We start from the raw sequence: 21,011 nt of genomic DNA on the forward strand, positions 1-21,011 counted from the left end.
GTAGTATTTTTATTTACCCCCCCTGCAGAATAATGTATCATCATTTCAGGATTGCAGAAAATCTAATCCAGTACACATTTGTCGTTTAGTGAACTATACTGAACAAAAATCTAAACGCAACATGCAACAATTTCAAAGATTTTACTGAGTTACAGTTCATATAAGGAAATCAGTAAATTGAAATAAATCCATTAGGCCTTAATCTATGGATTTCATGACTGGGAATACAGCTCTGCATCTGTTGGTCACAGATACCTTTAAAAAAAGGTAGTGGCGTATCTGGTGTGACCACCATTTGCCTCATGCAGCGCGACACATCTCATTCTCAGAGTTGATCAGGCTGTTGATTGTGGAATGTTGTCCCACTCCTCTTCAATGGCTGTGCGAAGTTGCTGGATATTGGTGGGAACTGGAACACGCTCAATGGTTGACATGTCTGGTGAGTATGCAGGCCATGGAAGAACTGGGACATTTTCAGCTTCCATGAATTGTGTGCAGATCCTTGCGACATGGGGCCGTGCATTATCATGCTGAAACATGAGGTGATGGCGTGGCACGACAATGGGCCTCAGGATCTCGTCACGGTATCTCTGTGCATTCAAATTGCCATCAATAAAATGCAATTGTGTTCATTGTCCGTAGCTTATGCCTGCCCGTACCATAACCCCACCGCCACCATGGGGCACTCTGTTCACAACGTTGACATCAGCAAACCGCTTGCCCACACAACGCCATACACGTGGTCTGCCTTGTGAGGCCAGTTGGATGTACTGCCAAATTCTCTAAAATGGCATTGGAGGCAGCTTATGGTAGAGAAATTAACAATTACATTCTCTGGCAACAGCTCTGGTGGACATTCCTGCAGTCAGCATGCCAATTGCATGCTCCCTCAGAACTTGAGACATCTGTGGCATTGTGTTGTGTGACAAAACTGCACATTTTAGAGTGGCCTTTTATTGTCCCCAGCACAAGGTGCACCTGTGTAATGATCGTGCTGTTTAATCAGCTTCTTGATATGTCACATCGGTCAGGTGGATGGATTATCTTGGCAAAGGAGAAATGCTCACTAACAGGGATGTAAAGAAATGTGTGCAAAAAAATTGAGAGAAATAAGCCTTTTGTGCGTATGGAAAATGTCTGGGATCTTTTATTTAATCCCATGAAACATGTGACCAACACTTTACGTTTATATTTTTGTTCAGTATATATGAAATAATAAATGCTCTAAGTAGTAGGCTACCTACACGTTATCTTTATTATGTTACGATTCAACCAACAAATGTTTTATTTTACGTTTTAACCAACAAATGCGTACAAAGTGTGTGCAGATCCATTACACCCCCCCACATACAAACATTTGTTTCACTTAATATTTATATTTAAAAAACAATACTGTGAAAGCTATTTAAACACTCATGTGATCTGTAACTGTTATTTCTCCTTAACAGCAGTCTGTCTAGATCTAACTAGGGTTCCAAGCCCTAAAACATGTATTTGTCTGGAAACCTATGCACTAGCCAGAAAGAACCCCTAGCCCCCAACCTAGGCCCTATACAGAAACAACCACTAGTCCCTAATCTAGGCCCTGTCCAGAAACAACCCCTAGCCTCCAACCTAGGCCCTGTTCAGAAACAACACTTAGCCCCAAAACCTTCAATAAACTTCATGTAGATCCGTAGGTATATGTGATATGGTAGTAGCTCCTTCTTGCGCTCTGATAGGCCAAGATGAATCTGATAGTGCTTATGGGGTAGGGGCTTGGGGTTGTTACTGAGTGAACTAGACCCTACAATCCAATTCTAGCTAAATTGGACGGTATATACCTCTGTGGTCAATGATGAGTAGCATGTTCTATACTATGTGGTCTTTGCTTACCCTTACTGCTGATGATAAGTCTATGTTAAAGAAGACTGGTATTATTTCTTCAATTTGCTGAATTTAGGACTTGCCATCTTAGACAAGTTCTGTGTTCTATAAGTGAAATGTTATGTCTGGGCAGAGCCATATAGAGATGCATGGCTATATGGCCCTGGGTTTGAGATGTGGTATGTGTTCTAGAATACCTGCTCTATTTTCTAGAATGCTAATAGTCTATCTCTTTCATGGGACTTCTGGTCCATGTTGAGCTAGCAGTTCTTGATTGTTTACATCTGGTCATCTCAGTCTGTTATTGTACTCTTGATTTCTAGAAGAGAGGGGCGGTTTGCCTGGGATCATCTGGCAGCACACTGATGGAGTCTTCTGCCTTCCCACACAGCATGCACAACATTGTGTACTCCTGGAGTGGACAGAGGACCATGACGTTACCGTCAGGAGAGAAATCACAGGGAATAGTCAATACAGTTATGAGGTATTTACCATTGTGACACCCACCTTGGACCAATATCATTTTTTATAATTTCACATAATGGTATGGAAGTCTTCAACCCCTTTCACACCATTGTGCTGACCCGAACCTTACTGTGCTGGCTCAGATATATTCTCTATTATTACATAGTTTTTTCCAGCACAGTTAGTTCTGGCAACTATGGTTGATGTGTAACCAGGCCAGCACAGTACAGCTCGGCTTGGCTCAGTAGTGTAAACAGGGTATTATCGCACTGTTATTCAGTGAGTATTTAACCTTCAAAAGAGACATCTTTACCTGATAATCGTCCACTACAGAGAAGGTATACTCATGCCTGGCTACGACGTGGTCACAGGTTTTACACACATCTGCCAGGTAGTAAAGAAAGACCACTTGTAAGATGAAAGTCAACTCTAGCACAGCCACACCTTTCTCAGGACCATGTTCATTAGCCACAAAACAGAAGAAAACTGAGATATGCTAACTGAAATTGTCCAATAAGAAATGCTTGTTTTTGTTTGCTGTTGCAAAAACTTTTGACCCAAATCATCACTGGAACAACATTAACTCACGATCATAGGTGACTATCTCCTCTCCATCCTCATCCTCTGTGGCCTTGTTGCTGATCAACACAAAGTCTCTCTGGTGACAGTTGGCACAGCCCAGGTAGTTCATCAAGTAGGAGCCATTCTCCAAACAGGTGTTCCCCTGACAACCAGAGATGAGGGTATTTTACAGTTGACAAACAATTATGTATGAAATATTTGTATTTATTTATTGAACCTTTATTTAACTAGGCAAGTCAGTTACCTAATGACAGTATTCTATATTCCATATCAGGTTTGACAGAAAGAAGATCCTCTTCAAAGTTACATTTATAAAAGCAGTTATCATAAAATACAGAGTTATATACTAGATGACTACTACTGCAAATATGTTTACACTAGATTCTCAGTTTTGGTCTGATTTTTAAAACATACTCACCCTGTCAGGGTACTCTTTCAGCACACAACCATTACACATTTTGCTACTCTTCAAAAAGCCAGCAATAGACACAGTAAAAACGGTTAGTATCTCTAACTATATACCGTGATTCGTTTTCTCACGATAGTAAATTATTATCTTTCAATTCTCAACAAAAAACGTTTTCTTCATTGAAGCTACTTCCGCAATGACAGGCTATCCTAAACTTCCGGGTATAGGTCGGGAGGATGCATCTGATTGGCTCCTCTGGCCAACTATGACGACGTAGATCTGCAGCGGTCGGGGTTTTGTGGACCACAAGCATGGCGACAAAATTGGCCATGTGAGATTTGCTGAATACAATAATATACAAAAATAACTATAGGAGGTAAGTATGGTTTGTCCACTGCAATGTATGTATCTACACAATTCATAAACTAATATGTCTGTGGTCCTGGTATCTTGAGAATGTTTTGAAAACGTGTTTGCCATATTTTGCAAACGTAGCTAGCTAGCCAGCCAACATATAACGTAGCTAGCTAAACCTTGACAGACAGACAGTAGTAATACAATTCTAAAAAAAGCTAGCTAGCTAACAATATAATGCATTTATTTATCTGCCTGTTTTTAAATGAATGTGTTTGTAAGTAAGTGTGTATTGGATAGGTTCATTGTCATGAGTGACATGACACACCATCACACAGACACTCAAATATTATCTTGTTGGCTCTATGTGGTAAGAAATGGCAGGGTAGGCAGTGATTCATAACTCCAAAGACGAGGCAAATTTTACATGGTAAAAAGCCTTGTCTTTGGAGTTTTAAATCATAACAAGGTAGTTAGCTAGCTAAATAGCTAATGACAGTTGCAAACCTGTCTTCAAAATTTGCTGCATATCATTTTCCCTTTCCAGAGATGACCCCAACTAAGAAGACCCCAACCTCCAACGTGAAGGTGGAGGTGGAGGTGACTTGCTATTGCATACTATGCCGCAAGGTCTACCTGAAAAAAGTAAGATCAGTCTTGTTATCATTATTAGTTTAGCCATATTTCCCAGAACAGAGCACATTTCAACTGGATCTCTTGTAAAGTTTTGCTGTGTTGTTAGACAATATTTTATAGACCGATAACCAAAAATAATTGTCCATACAAAATATTGGCTACTAAGTCCATATAGATACTGTGATTTGGTTTAGTGATTCCAGGCTGAAGCCAATGGCATGCTGTTGATTGCCTTTTTTCACAAGTTTCATGTCTTGAGAGATGTTATTCAGCTTGAGAGATGTTATTCACCTATCCTACAGGACGTGCACGAGCACATGCAGAGCATGCTACACCACCGAGAGCTTGAGAATGTGAAGGGCAGGTGAGCTACAATTCCTGGCCCTACATGTCTTTTGTGAACTGAATAACCTATCTTAATGCAGACATATCTTAATAATTATTCTAATATTCCTATGAGAAATGATGCTTTCAAGTGTAAAGACTTTGTGGGGGTTAGTACCACACACCATCTAGGCTCAATTTCTAGACCTAATATTAAGTTGATATGCATGAGCAGTTTTCATTGTAATATAAATAGTTGTTCCTGTTGTGAGAACATGTATGCACTCAGGGCACCATTGGGAATGAAACCCTGGTCTCAATTGGGCTGCCCTGAATAAATAAAAGTTAATAAATAAATAATCACGAATAGAGAAGTATCCATTATGAGGACTACATAAATAAACATTATCGGGACTAGAGAAATGTGCATTATCGGGACTAGAGAAATGTGCATTATCGGGACTAGAGAAATATGCATGATCAGAACTAGAGAAATATGCATGATCCGGACTAGAGAAATATGCATGATCCGGGCTAGAGAGATATGCATGATCAGGACTAGAGAAATATGCATTATCAGGACTAGAGAAATATGCCACCTCTTCCCCAGGAACTGTAGGCACTGGTGCAAAGTCTGCAAAGTGTCCTCGAAGAGTCTGACAGAGTACGCCGAGCACATCTCCACCCAGTCGCACGGAGACAAGATGAAGAACCCGCCACAGAGGACTAAGCCCATGTCTGTGGAACAAGACCTCGACGCAGACCTGCTCGCCAAGGTCAGGGAAAGGAACAAAGAACTGCAGAAGATGGAGTGAGTTCCAAGTTGCTTACTTAGTTTTTTCATTTTAGAGGAGACCTGAAGGTACTTTTTAAAATGTTCATTGTTGTGCCAGTTGAGAAAATTATTACAGCTTCCTTGATATAAAGCAGCTACATGCACTACATTGACACATGCGATACTAGAGTTTGCTTAGCAAAGAAGCCTGTCTTTTGGGGATGTGCATCTTTCCCTTTCAAGACGATTCCATATGTACAGTGAGGGAAAAAAGTATTTGATCCCCTGCTGATTTTGTACGTTTGCCCACTGACAAAGAAATGATCAGTCTATAATTTTAATGGTAGGTTTATTTGAACAGTGAGAGACAGAATAACAACAACAAAATCCAGAAAACCGCATTTCAAAAATGTTATAAATTGATTTGCATTTTAATGAGGGAAATAAGTATTTCACCCCCTCTCAATCAGAAAGATTTCTGGCTCCCAGGTGTCTTTTATACAGGTAACGAGCTGAGATTAGGAGCACACTCTTAAAGGGAGTGCTCCTAATCTCAGCTTGTTACCTGTATAAAAGACACCTGTCCACAGAAGCAATCAATCAATCAGATTCCAAACTCTCCACCATGGCCAAGACCAAAGAGCTCTCCAAGGATGTCAAGATTGTAGACCTACACAAGGCTGGAATGGGCTACAAGACCATCGCCAAGCAGCTTGGTGAGAAGGTGACAAAAGTTGGTGCGATTATTCGCAAATGGAAGAAACACAAAATAACTGTCAACTTCCCTCGGCCTGGGGCTCCATGCAAGATCTCACCTCGTGGAGTTGCAATGATCATGAGAACGGTGAGGAATCAGCCCAGAACTACACGGGAGGATCTTGTCAATGATCTCAAGGCAGCTGGGACCATAGTCACCAAGAAAACAATTAGTAACACACTACGCCGTGAAGGACTGAAATCCTGCAGCGCCCGCAAGATCCCCCTGCTCAAGAAAGCACATATACAGGGCCGTCTGAAGTTTGCCAATGAACATCTGAATGATGAGTGGCGCAGTGGTCTAAGGCACTGCATCGCAGTGCTAGCTGTGCCACTAGAGATCCTGGTTCGAATCCAGGCTCTGTCGTAGCCGGCCGCGACCGGGAGACCCATGGGGCGACGCACAATGGTGGCCAGCGTCGTCCAGGGTAGGGGAGGGAATGGCCGGCAGGGATGTAGCTCAGTTGGTAGAGCATGGTGTTTGCAACGCCAGGGTTGTGGGTTCGATTCCCACGGGGGGCCGGTATGAAAAAAATAAAATAATGTATGCACTAACTGTAAGTCGCTCTGGATAAGAGCGTCTGCTAAATGACTAAAATGTAAATGAAAACTGGGTGGAAGTGTTGTGGTCAGATGAGACCAAAATCGAGCTCTTTGGCATCAACTCAACTCGCCGGGTTTGGAGGAGGAATGCTGCCTATGACCCCAAGAACACCATCCCCACCGTCAAACATGGAGGTGGAAACATTATGCTTTGGGAGTGTTTTTCTCCTAAGGGGACAGGACAACTTCACAGCATCAAAGGGACGATGGACGTGGCCATGTACCGTCAAATTTTGGGTGAGAACCTCCTTCCCTCAGCCAGGGCATTTGAAAATGGGTTGTGGATGGGTATTCCAGCATGACAATGACCCAAAAACACACGGCCAAGGCAACAAAGGAGTGGCTCAAGAAGAAGCACATTAAGGTCCTGGAGTGGCCTAGCCAGTCTCCAGACCTTAATCCCATAGAAATTCTGTGGAGGGAGCTGAAGGTTCGAGTTGCCAAACATCAGCCTCGAAACCTTAATGACTTGGAGAAGATCTGCAAAGAGGAGTGGGACATAATCCCTCCTGAGATGTGTGCAAACCTGGTGGCCAACTACAAGAAACGTCTGACCTCTGTGATTGCCAACAAGGGTTTCGCCACCAATTACTAAGTCATGTTTTGCAGAGGGATCAAATACTTATTTCCCTCATTAAAATGCAAATCAATTTCTAACATTTTTGACATGCGTTTTTCTGGATTTTTCTGTTGTTATTCTGTCTCTCACTGTTCAAATATACCTACCATTAAAATTATAAACTGATCATGTCTTTGTCAGTGGGCAAATGTACAAAATCAGCAAGGGATCAAATACTTTTTTCCCTCACTGTATCTAGATACATGGGATAAGGTACAGGAACGATACTTTTTAGTTGAAAATGATTTGGTTTGATGACAGGAACGAATCGATGCGATTTGATAGGATTACGATTCGATGCAACATTTGTTGCATAAACACATTCATTTTCCATTCTAAATGCAAATCTGCTGCTGATAGAGCGCATGAGCTGGTCCTCTCTGAGCTTGTGTGTTAGGGATTTGACTAGAGATGCAAATTTCGGTCAATTTTGTTGCCAACTAGTGTCACATCTGGAGGAAACCTGGCACCATCCCTACGGTGAAGCATGGTGGTGGCAGCATCATGCTGTAGGGATGTTTTTCAGCGGCAGGGACTGGGAGACTAGTCAGGATCAAGGGAAAGATGTCTAAACAGTTTTGCTTTGTCATTATGGGGTATTGTGTGTAAATTGATGAGGAGAAAAATACTATTTAATCAATTTTAGAATAAGGCTGTAACGTAACAAAATGTGGAAAATGTCAAGGGGTCTGAATACTTTCCGAATGCACTGTATGGCAAAGCACCCAGCTAGTAAACCGAGAGCTCACCTGTTACCCACTTAAGAATATATAGCACTACTTTGGATTTCATTGCCGTCTCATAATCGAATGGTTTAGACCGTTTGGGAGTTTTGACAGACTCGGCTTGAGCTTTTCTTCTTCTCCTGCTTGGACCATGAAGTGCGGGTAGCAAAGGTGCAATGTTGGGGAGTAGTGAACTACATGTAGTTCAACTAGTAATTTAACTACATTTTGCAGTAGGTAGTGTTTTCAGTAGTTAATTACTTTTTAGCCATGTAGCGGTGTAGCTAATAAGGTTGGGCAGTATCCAGATGTTCATATCATCATACCGTCCTTCTCTCACCCCAGGATATATGGTATTACCAGTGTAGTACACAAGGGGGCGCCAAAAGACGAAAAAGTCCATTGGGTGTCTATTACCAGAATGCTAACAAAATTAACACTAGTAAAAGCACATTTCCATGGAGGCTGCTAGCTAAATATGCTAACGAGCGCAAACGAAAATAAACAAATTGTAAAGACAGGCAATCCAACTCATAAAGTTATACATATATACAGTTGAAGTTTACATACACCTTAGCCAAATACATTTAAACTCAGTTTTTCACAATTCCTGACATTTAATCCTATTACAAATTCCCATGTCTTAGGTCAGTTAGGATCACCACTTTATTTTAAGAATGTGAAATGTCAGAATAATTGTAGAGAAAATGATTTATTTCAGCTTTTATTTCTTTCATCACATTCCCAGTGGGTCAGAAGTTTACATACAGTTTACATGGACAATGACCTCAAGTATTCTTCCAAAGTTGTGGCAAAATGGCTTAAGGACAACAACGTCAAGGTATTGGAGTGGCCATCACAAAGCACTGACCTCAATCGTATAGAAAAGGTGTGGGCAGAACTGAAAAAGTGTGTGTAAGCAAGGAGGCCTACAAACCTGACTCAGTTACATACACTCAATTAGTATTTGGTACCATTGCCTTTAAATTGTTTAACTTGGGTGAAATGTTTCGGGTAGCCTTCCACAAGCTTCCCACAATAAGTTGGGTGAATTTTGGCCCATTCCTCCTGACAGAGCTGGTGTAACTGAGTCAGGTTTGTAGGCCTCCTTGCTTACACACACTTTTTCAGTTCTGCCCACACCTTTTCTATAGGATTGAGGTCAGGGCTTTGTGATGGCCACTCCAATACCTTGACTTTGTTGTCCTTAAGCCATTTTGCCACAACTTTGGAAGTATGCTTGAGGTCATTGTCCATTTGGAAGACCCATTTGCGACCAAGCTTTAACTTCCTGACTGATGTCTTGAGATGTTGATTCAACATATCCACATCATTTTCCTTCCTCATGATGCCATTCTATTTTGTGAAGTGCACCAGCCCCTCCTGCAGCAAAGCACCCCCACAGCATGATGCTGCCACCCCCGTGCTTCACGGTTGGGATGGTGTTCTTCGGCTTGCAAGCCCCCCCCCCCCCTCCCCCCTCCCCTTTTCCTCCAAACATAACGATAGTCATTATGGCCAAACAGTTCTATTTTTGTTTCATCAGGCCAGAGTACATTTCTCCAAAAAGTACGATTTTTGTCCCCATGTGCAGTTGCAAACCGTAGTCTGGCTTTTTTATGGCGGTTTTGGAGCAGTGGCTTCTTCCTTGCTGAGTGTCCTTTCAGGTTATGACATTTTCTTTCGGTTACTGGCACAACGCTCTTAACCACTAAGCTACCTGCCGCCCATGACGATGTAGGGCTCATTTTACTGTGGATACAGATACTTTTGTACCGGTTTCCTCCAGCATCTTCACAAGGTCCTTTGCTGTTGTTCTGGGATTGATTTGCACATTTCGCACCAAAGTACGCTCATCTCTAGGAGACAGAACGCGTCTCCTTCCTGAGCGGTATGACGGCTGCGTGGTCCCATGGTGTTTATACTTGCGTACTATTGTTTGTACAGATGAACGTGGTACCTTCAGGCGTTTGGAAATTGCTCCCAAGGATGAACCAGACTTGTGGAGGTCTACAATTTTTTTTCTGAGGTCTTGGCTGGTTTCTTTAGATTTTCCCATGATGTCAAGCAAAGAAGCTTCTAAAGCCATGACATCATTTTCTGGAATTTTCCAAGCTGTTTAAAGGCACAGTCAACTTGGTGTATGTAAACTTCTGACCCACTGGAATTGTGATACAGTGAATTATAAGTGAAATAATCTGAAAAATTACTTGTCATGCACAAAGTAGATGTCCTAACCGACTTGCCAAATCTATAGTTTGTTAACAAGAAATGTGTGGAGTGGTTGAAAAACGGGTTTTAATGACTCCAACCTAAGCGTATGTAAACTTCCGACTTCAACTGTAGGTAGGAGCTTTTTGGTGAGTTTGGACATTTACAAGCGAATGTGAACGAGAGACAAAGTTTTGATGCATGCAGTACTGGCTCTCCAGCAGCATGTCTACAGCTGTCTATGTCTGGAGTTGCTAGGCCAACGGGCCTGCCTGCTCTGCTCAGAGAAGAGGGGGGAGGAGCCGATGAAACGCAAAGAAATCAAGATGGCAGTAGCAGCTGTACAAATATCTCATCCAAAGGGCTTTGCCTTCTCAAACACGGCAGAAAGCTAACACTATGATGCCTCATCATCTTATTAATTCCGTAACTTACTTAGATGGCAAGTTAAACTAGGGGTCATGTTAACTAATAATTATGCGTTTTTCGCGCAGGAAAAACATTTCTGCACGGCATCAGACTAATTTTGGGCTTCAGTTGCACTTCTAAACTCGGATAAGAATTCACTAATGGGCATTCTATCAGCAGACAGCTCTCTGGCAGATGTGGAGCTACTTTTCTCAGGTACTTTTCTCGGTGTAGCCAGCCTATTTTCCTCCGGTAAAATACAAGATTTTAGCATGTATATCTTGATGGGGCATGCCAGCAAAGCCACTACACAACACTAAACAATACATTAATTGCCTAATTCTCACTTGAAACATTGTTTTTGTGTTTAATAGGCTAAATTACACATTCCGTTAACATATGATTCATATCGATTCCAGGCTGTATCACAATCCGGCCGTGATTGGGAGTCCCATAGGGCGGTGCACAATTGGCCCAGCCTTCGTCCAGGTTTGGCTGGGGTAGGCCGTCATTGTAAATAAGAATTTGTTCTTAACTGACTTGCCTAGTTAAACAAAGGTTAAATAAAAAAATGACTCCAAAGTGATCTGTTCTTATAATTTGTTGCCTATGACATTTCAGATTTACATATGATAATTTCTCTAGAAGTAGTTTGGATGTAGTGAACTACTTTTCCAAAGTAACTTTATTTAAGTAAACTATATTTTTCTTAAGAGTAGCTTTAGTGTAGCTTAACTTCTTCCAGTGTAAAGAAATTGGTAGCTTGGTAAACTTTATTTTCAGAGTAGCTTCCCCAACACTGCAAAAGTGACTGCTGTCCTAGTTATGAAATTATCAACTTTAGCCTGTATTTCAAAAAATTACCATATAGTGTACCGCCACTGTACTCATATCCTTCCATGTTCTTGTCTGTACATAATGCCCTGAATCTATTCTACAACCAAAAATTCAGAAATGTCCATCCCCAACTACAACATTTTCCGTCTAGATAGAACTGCCAAAGGGGGCGGAATTGCAATCTACTGTAGCGATAGCCTGCAGAGCTCTATCATACTATCCAGGTCTGTGCCCAAACAGTTTGAGCTTCTACTTCTAAAAATCCACCTTTCCAGAAATAAGTCTCTCACTGTTGCCGCTTTGCTACAGACTCCCCTCAGCCCCCAGTTGTGCCCTGGACACCATATGTGAATTGCTTGCCCCCCATCTATCCTCAGAGTTCGTACTGCTTGGTGACCTAAACTGGGATATGCTTAACACCCCGGCCGTCCTACAATCTAAACTAGACTCACACAAATTATCAAGGAACCTACCAGGTACAACCCTAAATCCGTAAACATGGGCACCCTCATAGATATCATCCTGACTAATTTACCCTCTTAATACACCTCCGCTGTCTTCAACCAGGATCTCAGCGATCATTGCCTGCATCCGTAATGGGTCCACGGTCAAACGACCACCCCTCATCACTGTCAAACGCTCCCTAAAACAATTCAGCGAGCAGGCCTTTCTAATTGACCTGGCCCGGGTATCCTGGATGGATATTGACCTCATTCCGTCAGTAGAGGATGCCTGGATGTTCTTCAAAAGTGCTTTCCTCTCAATCTTAAATAAGCATGCCCCATTCAAAAAATTCAGAACTAAGAACAGATATAGCCCCTGGTTCTCCTCAGACTTGACTGCCCTTGACCAGCACAAAAACATCCTGTGGCGTACTATATTAGCATCGAACAGCTCCCGCGATATGCAACTTTTCAGGGAAGTCAGGAACCAATATACACAATCAGTTAGGAAAGCAAAGGCTATCTTTTTCAAACAGAAATTTGCATCCTGTAGCACTAGCTCCAAAAAGTTTTGGGACACTGTAAAGTCCATTGAGAATAGGAGCACCTCCTCCCCAGCTACCCACTGCACTGAGGCTAGGAAACACTGGCACCACCGATAAATCTACGATAATCGAGAATTTCAATAAGCATTTTGCTACGGCTGGCCATGCTTTCCACCTGGCTACCCCTACCCCGGCCACCAGCTCTGCATCCTCCGCTGCAACTTGCCCATGCCCCCCCACTTCTCCTTCACCCAAATTCAGAGAGCTGATGTCCTGAAAGAGCTGCAAAATCTGGACCTCTACAAATCAGCTGGGCTAGACAATCTGGACCCTTTCTTTCTAAAATTAGCTGCCGAAATTGTCGCAACCCCTATTACTAGCCTGTTCAACCTCTTTCTTATTGTCTGAGATCCCCAGAGATTGGAAAGCTGCCACGGTCATCCCCCTCTTCAAAGGGGGTGACACTCTAGATCCAAACTGTTACAGACCTATATCCACCCTGTCCTGCCTTTCGAAAGTATTTGAAAGCCAAGTTAACAAACAGATCACCGACCATTTCGAATCCCACCGTACCTTCTCCGCTATGCAATCTGGTTTCCGAGCTGGTCATGGGTGCACCTCAGCCACGCTCAAGGTCCTAAACCAGGGGTGTCAAACGTACGGCCCGCGGGCCGGATCAGGCCCGCAAACGGGTTTAATCCGGCCCGCGAGATGATAAAAAAAATATATATATATATATATATATATATATATTTTTTTTAAGTATAAAAATGCGCTGCAATTTTTCAATAAAATAAACTGCTGTTCCAATTGCGTCCACTGGATGGCGCAATAGCAATTGTGTTAAGCAAGCAAACTGTTTATACCGGGGCAGAGCAAGTAGGTCAAGCACGTGCAGCCAATGAGCTACTTTGTTTTGCCCGCGATATTTATTACGGCTTCTACTTTTAACATTATGTGCTTTGGCACCCTCATTGCCCCAATATGTCTCTGTCAAAAAGAGAAAAGTGGACGCAGAGTGCAGAGTGTTCCAAGAAAAATGGTCATCCTATTTAATCACGGAATTGAATGGGAAAGCTGTATGTTTGGTGTGTTCAGAGCATGTTGCAGTGCTGAAAGAATATAACCTTCGTCACCACTATGTGAGTCTTCATGCCGACAAATATGACAACTTTCAAGGACAGCGGAGATGAGAGAAGGTGAATGAACTGTTGGCGGGTCTGAAGAAACAGCAGTCTGTGTTTACTCACAGCCGAGACATCAGTGACGCTGCAGTGAAAGCTAGCTACCTCATTGCTAATGAAATCGCAGTGGCTTCAAAACCATTTAGTGAGGGTGAATTTGTAAAAACATGCATGATGAAGGCAGCGGAGATTGTGTGCCCTGAAAAGCGGCAGGCTTTTGCAAATATCAGCCTGACAAGAAACACAGTTGCAGACAGGATTTCCGATCTTTCAGTGGATTTGGACAGCCAGTTGAAGCAAAAAGTAAAGTCATTTATTGTGTTTTCGGTTGCAATTGATGAAAGCACAGACATTACAGATGTTGCACAACTGGCCATTTTTTCATCCGCGGAGTTGATGACACATTGACCGTCACCGAGGAGTTCGTGGAGTTGGTGCCGATGACAGATACAACGACAGCAGCTGATATTTTTACCGCACTCGTCGGCGCGCTGGACAGGGTCGGAGTGGACTGGTCCCGCGCTGTCAGCCTGGCTACAGATGGTGCGCCCTCAATGATCGGGAAAAAAGCAGGCGTTGTGACAAAGTTCAGAGAGAAAGTGCAATCTGCAAATGTGCAATCTGCAATCTGCAAAATGTTAATTTCATCCGATCCAGAAGCCTGAATCACCGTCAGTTTGACAGCCTTCTCAGAGAGAAAGACCACATCTATGGCCTGCCATACCACACTGAGGTAAGATGGTTAAGCCGAGGTGCTGTGCTGAGGCGTTTCTTTAATTTACGAGAAGAAATTGAACAGTTCATGGAAGAAAAGGGCAAACCAGTGTTAGAATTTCATTCCGCAGAATGGATGCCGGACCTTGCATTTATGGTGGATTTTACAGAGCACCTGAATAACTTGAACAAACAGCTGCAAGGGCGCAACAAAGTTGTCACGCAGTATTATGACAGCATACGTTCTTTCAAGTTGAAGCTGTCATTGTGGGAGACGCAACTTGCCGGTGGTGATGCAGCTCACTTCCCCTGTCTGAAAAATGTGTGCGCGACCCAACATGTGGCAGACATGAAGCGGTTCAAAGATAAAATAACTGGACTGTTACGGGAGTTTGAGCAACGCTTTCAGATTTATGTTTATATGTTTTTATGTTGATGTGCTATTGTTTTTAATTGATTTTATTTTATTTGTATAATTAACCTATTCTTGACTCTGTGGTTCTTGCACTTGTTTGGGGAACAGGATTTCATTATTTTTATCTACATTTCTGCCTGAGAAATGACACCCTGATATAGTTCTGTGATCTGTGAAACAGTTCTGTTAATCACTGAGGCATTGTGTGTTTGTGTGTTCTTTTTCTTTAGAATTTTCAAATAAACTTGACGTGTTTTATGATTAATAGTGATGTTGTGCTTGTACTATTTTGGACACACTGTCCTCAGGCTCCAGCTTTATGTTGTATGTTGATCGTATTAAAACAAAGAAAACAATCTGAAGTTGTTGTTTTTAAGTTATATATACCATGATTTTTCCAGTCCGGCCCACTTGGGAATAGATTTTCCTCCATGTGGCCCCTGAGCTAAAATGAGTTTGACACCCCTGTCCTAAACGATATAATAACCGCGATCGATAAAATACAGTACTGTGCAGCCGTCTTCATTGACCTGGCCAAGGATTTTGACTCTGTCAATGACCGCATTCTTATTGGCAGACTAAATAGCCTTGGTTTCTCAAATGACTGCCTCGCCTGGTTCACCAACTACTTCTCAGATAGAGTTCAATGTGTCAAATCGGAGGGCCTGTTGTCTGGACCTCTGGCAGTCTCTATGGGGGTGCCACAGGGTTCAATTCTCGGGCCGACTCTATTCTCTGTGTATATCAATGATGTCGCTCTTGCTGCTGGTGACTCAGATCCACCTCTACGCAGACGACACCATTTTGTATACATCTGGCCCTTCATTGGACACTGTGTTAACAAACCTCCAAATGAGCTTCAATGCCATACAACACTCCTTCCGTGGCCTCCAACTGCTCTTAAACGCTAGTAAAACTAAATGCATGCTCTTCAATCGAACGTTGCTTGCACCCGCCCGCCCGACTAGAATCACTACTCTCGGCGGGTCTGACTTTGAATATGTGGACAACTACAAATACCTAGGTGTCTGGTTAGACCGTAAACTCTCCTTCCAGACTCACATTAAGCATCTCCAATCCAAAGTTAAATCTAGAATCGGCTTCCTATTTCGCAAAGCCTCCTTCACTCATGCTGCTATAAATGCCCTCGTAAAACTGACTATCCTACCGATCCTTTACTTCGGCGATGTCTTTTACAAAATAGCCTCCAACACTCTACTCAGCAAATTGGATGTAGTCTATCACAGTGCCATCCGTTTTGTTACCAAAGCCCCATATACTACCCACCATTGTGACCTGTACGCTCTCGTTGGCTGGACCTCACTACATATTCGTCGCCTAACCCACTGGCTCCAGGTCATCTATAAATCACTTCTAGGCAAATCCCTGCCTTATCTTAGCTCATTGGTCACCATAGCAACACCTACCTGTAGTATGCATTCCAGCAGGTGTATCTCACTGGTCATCCCCAAAGCCAACACCTCCTTTGGCTGCCATTCCTTCCAGTTCTCTGCTGCAAATGACTTGAACGAACTGCAAAAATCTCTGAAGCTGGAGACTTATCTCCCTCACTAACTTTAAGCATCAGTTGTCAGAGCAGCTTACCGATCACTGCACCTGTACACAGCCCATCTGTAATTAGCCCACCCAACTACCTCATCCCCATATTGTTATTTACATTGTTATTTATTTTGCTCATTTGCACCCCAGTATCTCTATTTGCACATCTATCACTCCAGTGTTAATACTAAATTGTAATTATTTTGCACTATGGCCTATTTATTGCCTTACCTCCATAACTTACTACATTTGCACACACTGTATATAGATTTTCTACTGTGTTATTGACTGTACGTTTTGTTTACCCCATATGTAACTCTGTTGTTTTAATCGTACTGCTTTGCTTTATCTTGGCCAGGTCGCAGTTGTAAATGAGAACTTGTTCTCAACTGCCCTACCTGGTTAAATAAAGGTTAAATAAATACAAATAAATACAGATTGTTTCTAGCAAAACTACCAAAATTATTGTTGATGTTGAACCTGAACAATCAAAATAAAATAAAATGTAAGCGCCCCGTATGTATGTATGTATGTATGTATGTATGTATGTATGTATGTATGTATGTATACATACGGGGGCATATGTATAGCCAGATGAGTTGTTTCCGGTGGTAGTTTAGGCTACTTTTATTCCAGTAAAACACAATTTTCAACAGTGCATTTGATAAAAATAACCTACCAAATTAAATTGGTTGTCACTCAGCTAATAAAGCAAAATATTGCGCAAGCCATTTTACAAACATTTGAATGCTGAAGGTGACACGCATGATCAGGAATAGGCCTACCTCTTGTTAGTCAGCGCGCGAAGCTGAGCACAGTTTGACTAGGCTACTGATATTGCCTGGGGTTGATGCAAAATGACTTGTAGATCAATGACTGTCAACACAATTACTTCTGTAGTTCAACACTGAAGGAGAGGACACAGTTGTCACAAAAGAGGAGGTATTTTCGGAAGGTAGAAAGAAAGTAATTTGAGCAACCGAAAAATTGTGAACCGGCGATTCGTAATGTTTGAATCGATGTTCTGACCGATGAATAATACATTTGGATCGGTTTCGGTCCCGCGGGCCGACACATTCATATCTTAGACATTTGAAACAGGGACCGATGCGTATCGGTGAATCCTTTAATCCGTCTGTCTTCATTCCATTTATCTTCCAATGTAGGAAGAAGACAAAGAGGAAGAAAAGGAAACAAATTATAAAAATGGAAGCGCAGCAAGACCCTGAAAAGCAGAAAGCTCCCAAGCGGAAATTTCCCAAGCAGCCAAAGAAACAATCACTGAAATGGATACCGCAAGTGGCAAAACTAAAAGCAGCTAAATCTAAAACAGCAAAACAACAGGCCATAGAGAAGAAACCCCAGCAGAAGACATTATCACAGCCACCCAGTGGTAAGATGGTACAAAACAAGGAGAATAGGCTTGCCGGGAAACTCAAGGGGTCCCCCAGTCAGCCAGCCACACCGCAGGGGCAGAGTGGAGCTCAGCCTCCCTGGCCAGAGTTTAGGGGACCCCCAGGTGGAACGTGGCACCCCTATAGTGAACACACCCAGTCCACATGGCCCCAGACCCATCAAGTTAGCAGTGATGACAATCCTCCAATATCTGACACTGGTGACAGAGGAAGGGGCTTCAAAGCTAGCAGGCCCAGTACATTTCATAAGAGCTTTAGGGGAGCTGGAGTAAATCCTGTGACTCCACCACCAGGCCAGCTGAGATGGCCTAAAACCAGCCAGTTTGGTTACGAGTTCTATGGGCAGGCACCCAGTGGGCCCACCCCCAGAAAGACCCAGGATATGGACTTCACTAGTGATCACCTACCTCCAAAAGGAGCGATCATCTTCAGCCAAGTGGAGGGACTTCCTGGTAGTACCCCTGCCCCCGTCTCTACCTCCAGCTCAGGTCCCTCTGGTCAGGGTGACAGCGACACTGGCCGGATACGGAGCGTGGACGTCACTGTGATGCTGCGTCAGGTCCGGAGAGCCCTGGGAGTGAGGGAGCCCCCAAGAGCCTCTTCCGTCACCCCGACTCTCACCACGACTCGGGGCCATCGCAGGGGGGCAGAGGTCGATGAGGGCCAAACCAAAAGGACACAGAGGACCAAGCGCGGAGAGGCTGCCACACATCCACGTTCCGCAGTCAGCCAGTTCACCAGCCTCCCCTCCACCACCTCCTCCCTGCAGTCCCCACAGGTTAGTACTACCAGATCTGTGGCTTCAAGTGAAACGTGGCCTCTCCCTGGCAACCGAGCTCAACGAAGATCAACCCGACACCCCAAGGTAGAGGAAAACAGTAACTCACAGCCAACGAATAAAGGTGAGGGATTGGCTTCCGACACATACGGTCCGGGTAGCAGCCAAACGGATCCCCAGGAAGGGTCAACTGTGCCCCGACTGAGCACCCTGGCACTACCCGCCTCTCTGAAGAGGGACTTGACCCGACACATCAGCAAACCCGGCGCCCATGAGCCTAACCTGAACGCCGCTCGCCGGATACGGAAGGGCGAGGGGGAGAAGGAGACGGGGACCGGGGCGGGGCTCAAACCCACGCTGCAGAAGCTGCTCAGCTCAGCGGGGTCACAGAGGAAGGTCAACTGGAGGGAGATGTACCAGGAGGCCAACCGGAAGAAGCAGGAGAAAGTCAAAGGCATGCCCAGGTGAGGGAGGGCAGCACTTAGGACTGGTTTCCTAAACCCAGGTTAAGCCTTGTCCTGGAGTAAAACACACTTTCAATGGATATTCTTCATTGAGAATGGTTGGTTTTTAGTCCATGACCAGGAAACATGTCCAGATTAGCAATTTGATTATTCTGGACCATTATGTGTATTTATTTTTTTGACGATGCAGTTTAAGACTAAGATAAGATCAAAATGTCTATTTTTGACTGTTGCTCTGGAAGCATGCATCTGTTTTTCCCACTACGATATTCTCTCTAATTGGAAGGTAATGGTTTCATGTTGCAGGTTTGGCATTGAACTGGTGAACCCCCCCTCCGACCCAGAGGGCCTGGCCCTGGACGAAGACGAGGACCTCCCCCTAACAGAGGGCTTCCAATGGGAGTCTGCTTTCCCCGATGGAGCGCCGCCCCCTGCAGCCCTATCCACTCCCTCTCTCCCGCAGGCAACGCCTGCCAGTGATGTCATCAGAGAGCAACCACCAGAGGCTCGGATGCTGGGCTCGGAGCAGCCTAGCACTGCACTGTGGGATAGCAGGTCATCCCAAGCCCCTCGGTCTTTATGTGTGAAGACTGAACCAGAGCAGTACAGGGAGGCAGGAGTGGACAATGAACAGAGCGAGTTGAACACAAAGAGGAAAAAGAAGAAGCGGAAAGCGGTAAGGGGAGGAGTTATTAGACAATCAGGCTTCTTTCAAGTCTATTGATATTAACAAATGTGCCGGCTAGTGTTCACCCTTCTCTTTTGCTCTGTCTTTGTCTTAGTATAGTGACTTGGTAGACGCCTCTAGTGTGGATCAGAGTGGGAAAAAGCAAAAGGTTAAGTCAAACAGCGGTAAGTTGTTTCTTAAGAAATATTTAGTGATACCCTCCTTCTTCCTGAAATATGCCCATATTGTTACTTCTCTGTTTGTGTCTACGTTATAATCGGTTCTACCCCAGCTACCATAAAGAATGAGCCCGGTATTGTTACTGGAACTATTGTAAACAGCATGGGTAGTAATTGCATAGCTTTAAATTCTGTTCCTGTAACCCCACTGAACGTAATAATTTTTCGTCATACATTTTGACAACCACACGGAGGCCAAATACCCCTGTGCGTTACCTCCAACTCCGGAGGTGCTTGCTGCTCACTAGTCGGTGAAGAAAATGTCTGCACAGCCGCACTTAGCCCGGAATGAGCCGGCGTAGAGGGCTCAGGCACCAACGTACAGTCTCTCACCCAATAGCCAAATGCGCCGCATTGGTGACGAGGTTCGGTGGCTTTTCACTGCCGAATGTATTTGTTGTCAGATTTACCTCTCGGCTTGGTTTTGTTTTTGTTACTCTTGAGTCCATTACCGGTGCCTGGGATATGGGTAGCCGCGACTACACGCACTGCAAAGTGAGCGGAATTAGATTCCACTCTCAGTGTGGCTTGAACTATCTCTGCCCATGTGGAGTGTTGGTCCACCACCCCTGCAATAGCAGTCAAAGCAGAGGTAGAAATTACTGCACCTTCATTACCATTATCTGCTAGTGCCAGATGGGTGCGCAACGCGTCTTCCATCCTATCAACGTACTCACTTACCCAGTCCTTTTGATGCTGAGTACATCTACTAATTGTGGTTCTATCATTTTTGTTTTTATGTTGATAGAACGCTAACATCAAAACGCTGGTGTATTGAGCTTTTTAGATTTTTGTTTTATGGCCAACTCAAAATAGCATCTCTGAATTCATTATTAGATGGTCAGCAGTTAATCTGATCCAGTGTGCTACATTTTTCCCATATTCGAGCAGAATTGGTAGATTGCTCGTGTGCCTCTTTCAGCGCCTCTATGGCTTTGTTAAACTTTTGTACCTCTAGCCCCCCCTTTAAAGGGAGGATCGGGGCCGCCGGTCACCATTTCAATAATTATTATTCCG

At 43.7% G+C, this 21,011-nt stretch overlaps 2 protein-coding genes across 2 annotated transcripts in view; one reads left to right on the top strand and one right to left on the bottom strand.

Moving 5' to 3' along the window:
• Nucleotides 1-1,237: 1,237 nt before the first annotated feature.
• On the bottom strand, nt 1,238-3,537 carry churc1 (churchill domain containing 1). The gene is made up of 4 exons (XM_041864955.1): nt 3,332-3,537; nt 2,920-3,055; nt 2,645-2,715; nt 1,238-2,278 (listed from the first exon to the last, which is right to left on the bottom strand). Exons 1-4 carry the CDS (start codon nt 3,368-3,370, stop codon nt 2,186-2,188), a joined length of 339 nt encoding a protein of 112 aa, XP_041720889.1. The 5' UTR covers nt 3,371-3,537; the 3' UTR covers nt 1,238-2,185.
• A 65-nt stretch (nt 3,538-3,602) lies between these two features.
• LOC121552618 (zinc finger protein 106) overlaps nt 3,603-21,011 on the top strand; it is a 38,875-nt gene continuing 21,466 nt past the window's right edge. The window contains exons 1-7 of the mRNA XM_041865582.2: nt 3,603-3,698; nt 4,224-4,321; nt 4,615-4,676; nt 5,247-5,447; nt 17,598-19,088; nt 19,395-19,764; nt 19,871-19,940. Coding sequence (XP_041721516.2) covers nt 4,226-4,321; nt 4,615-4,676; nt 5,247-5,447; nt 17,598-19,088; nt 19,395-19,764; nt 19,871-19,940 — 2,290 coding nt within the window. The 5' untranslated portion in view covers nt 3,603-3,698; nt 4,224-4,225. The remainder of the gene's footprint in view (nt 3,699-4,223; nt 4,322-4,614; nt 4,677-5,246; nt 5,448-17,597; nt 19,089-19,394; nt 19,765-19,870; nt 19,941-21,011) is intronic.

The sequence above is a fragment of the Coregonus clupeaformis genome, chromosome 36, assembly GCF_020615455.1.
Source record: "Coregonus clupeaformis isolate EN_2021a chromosome 36, ASM2061545v1, whole genome shotgun sequence".
NCBI classification, from domain to species: domain Eukaryota; kingdom Metazoa; phylum Chordata; class Actinopteri; order Salmoniformes; family Salmonidae; genus Coregonus; species Coregonus clupeaformis.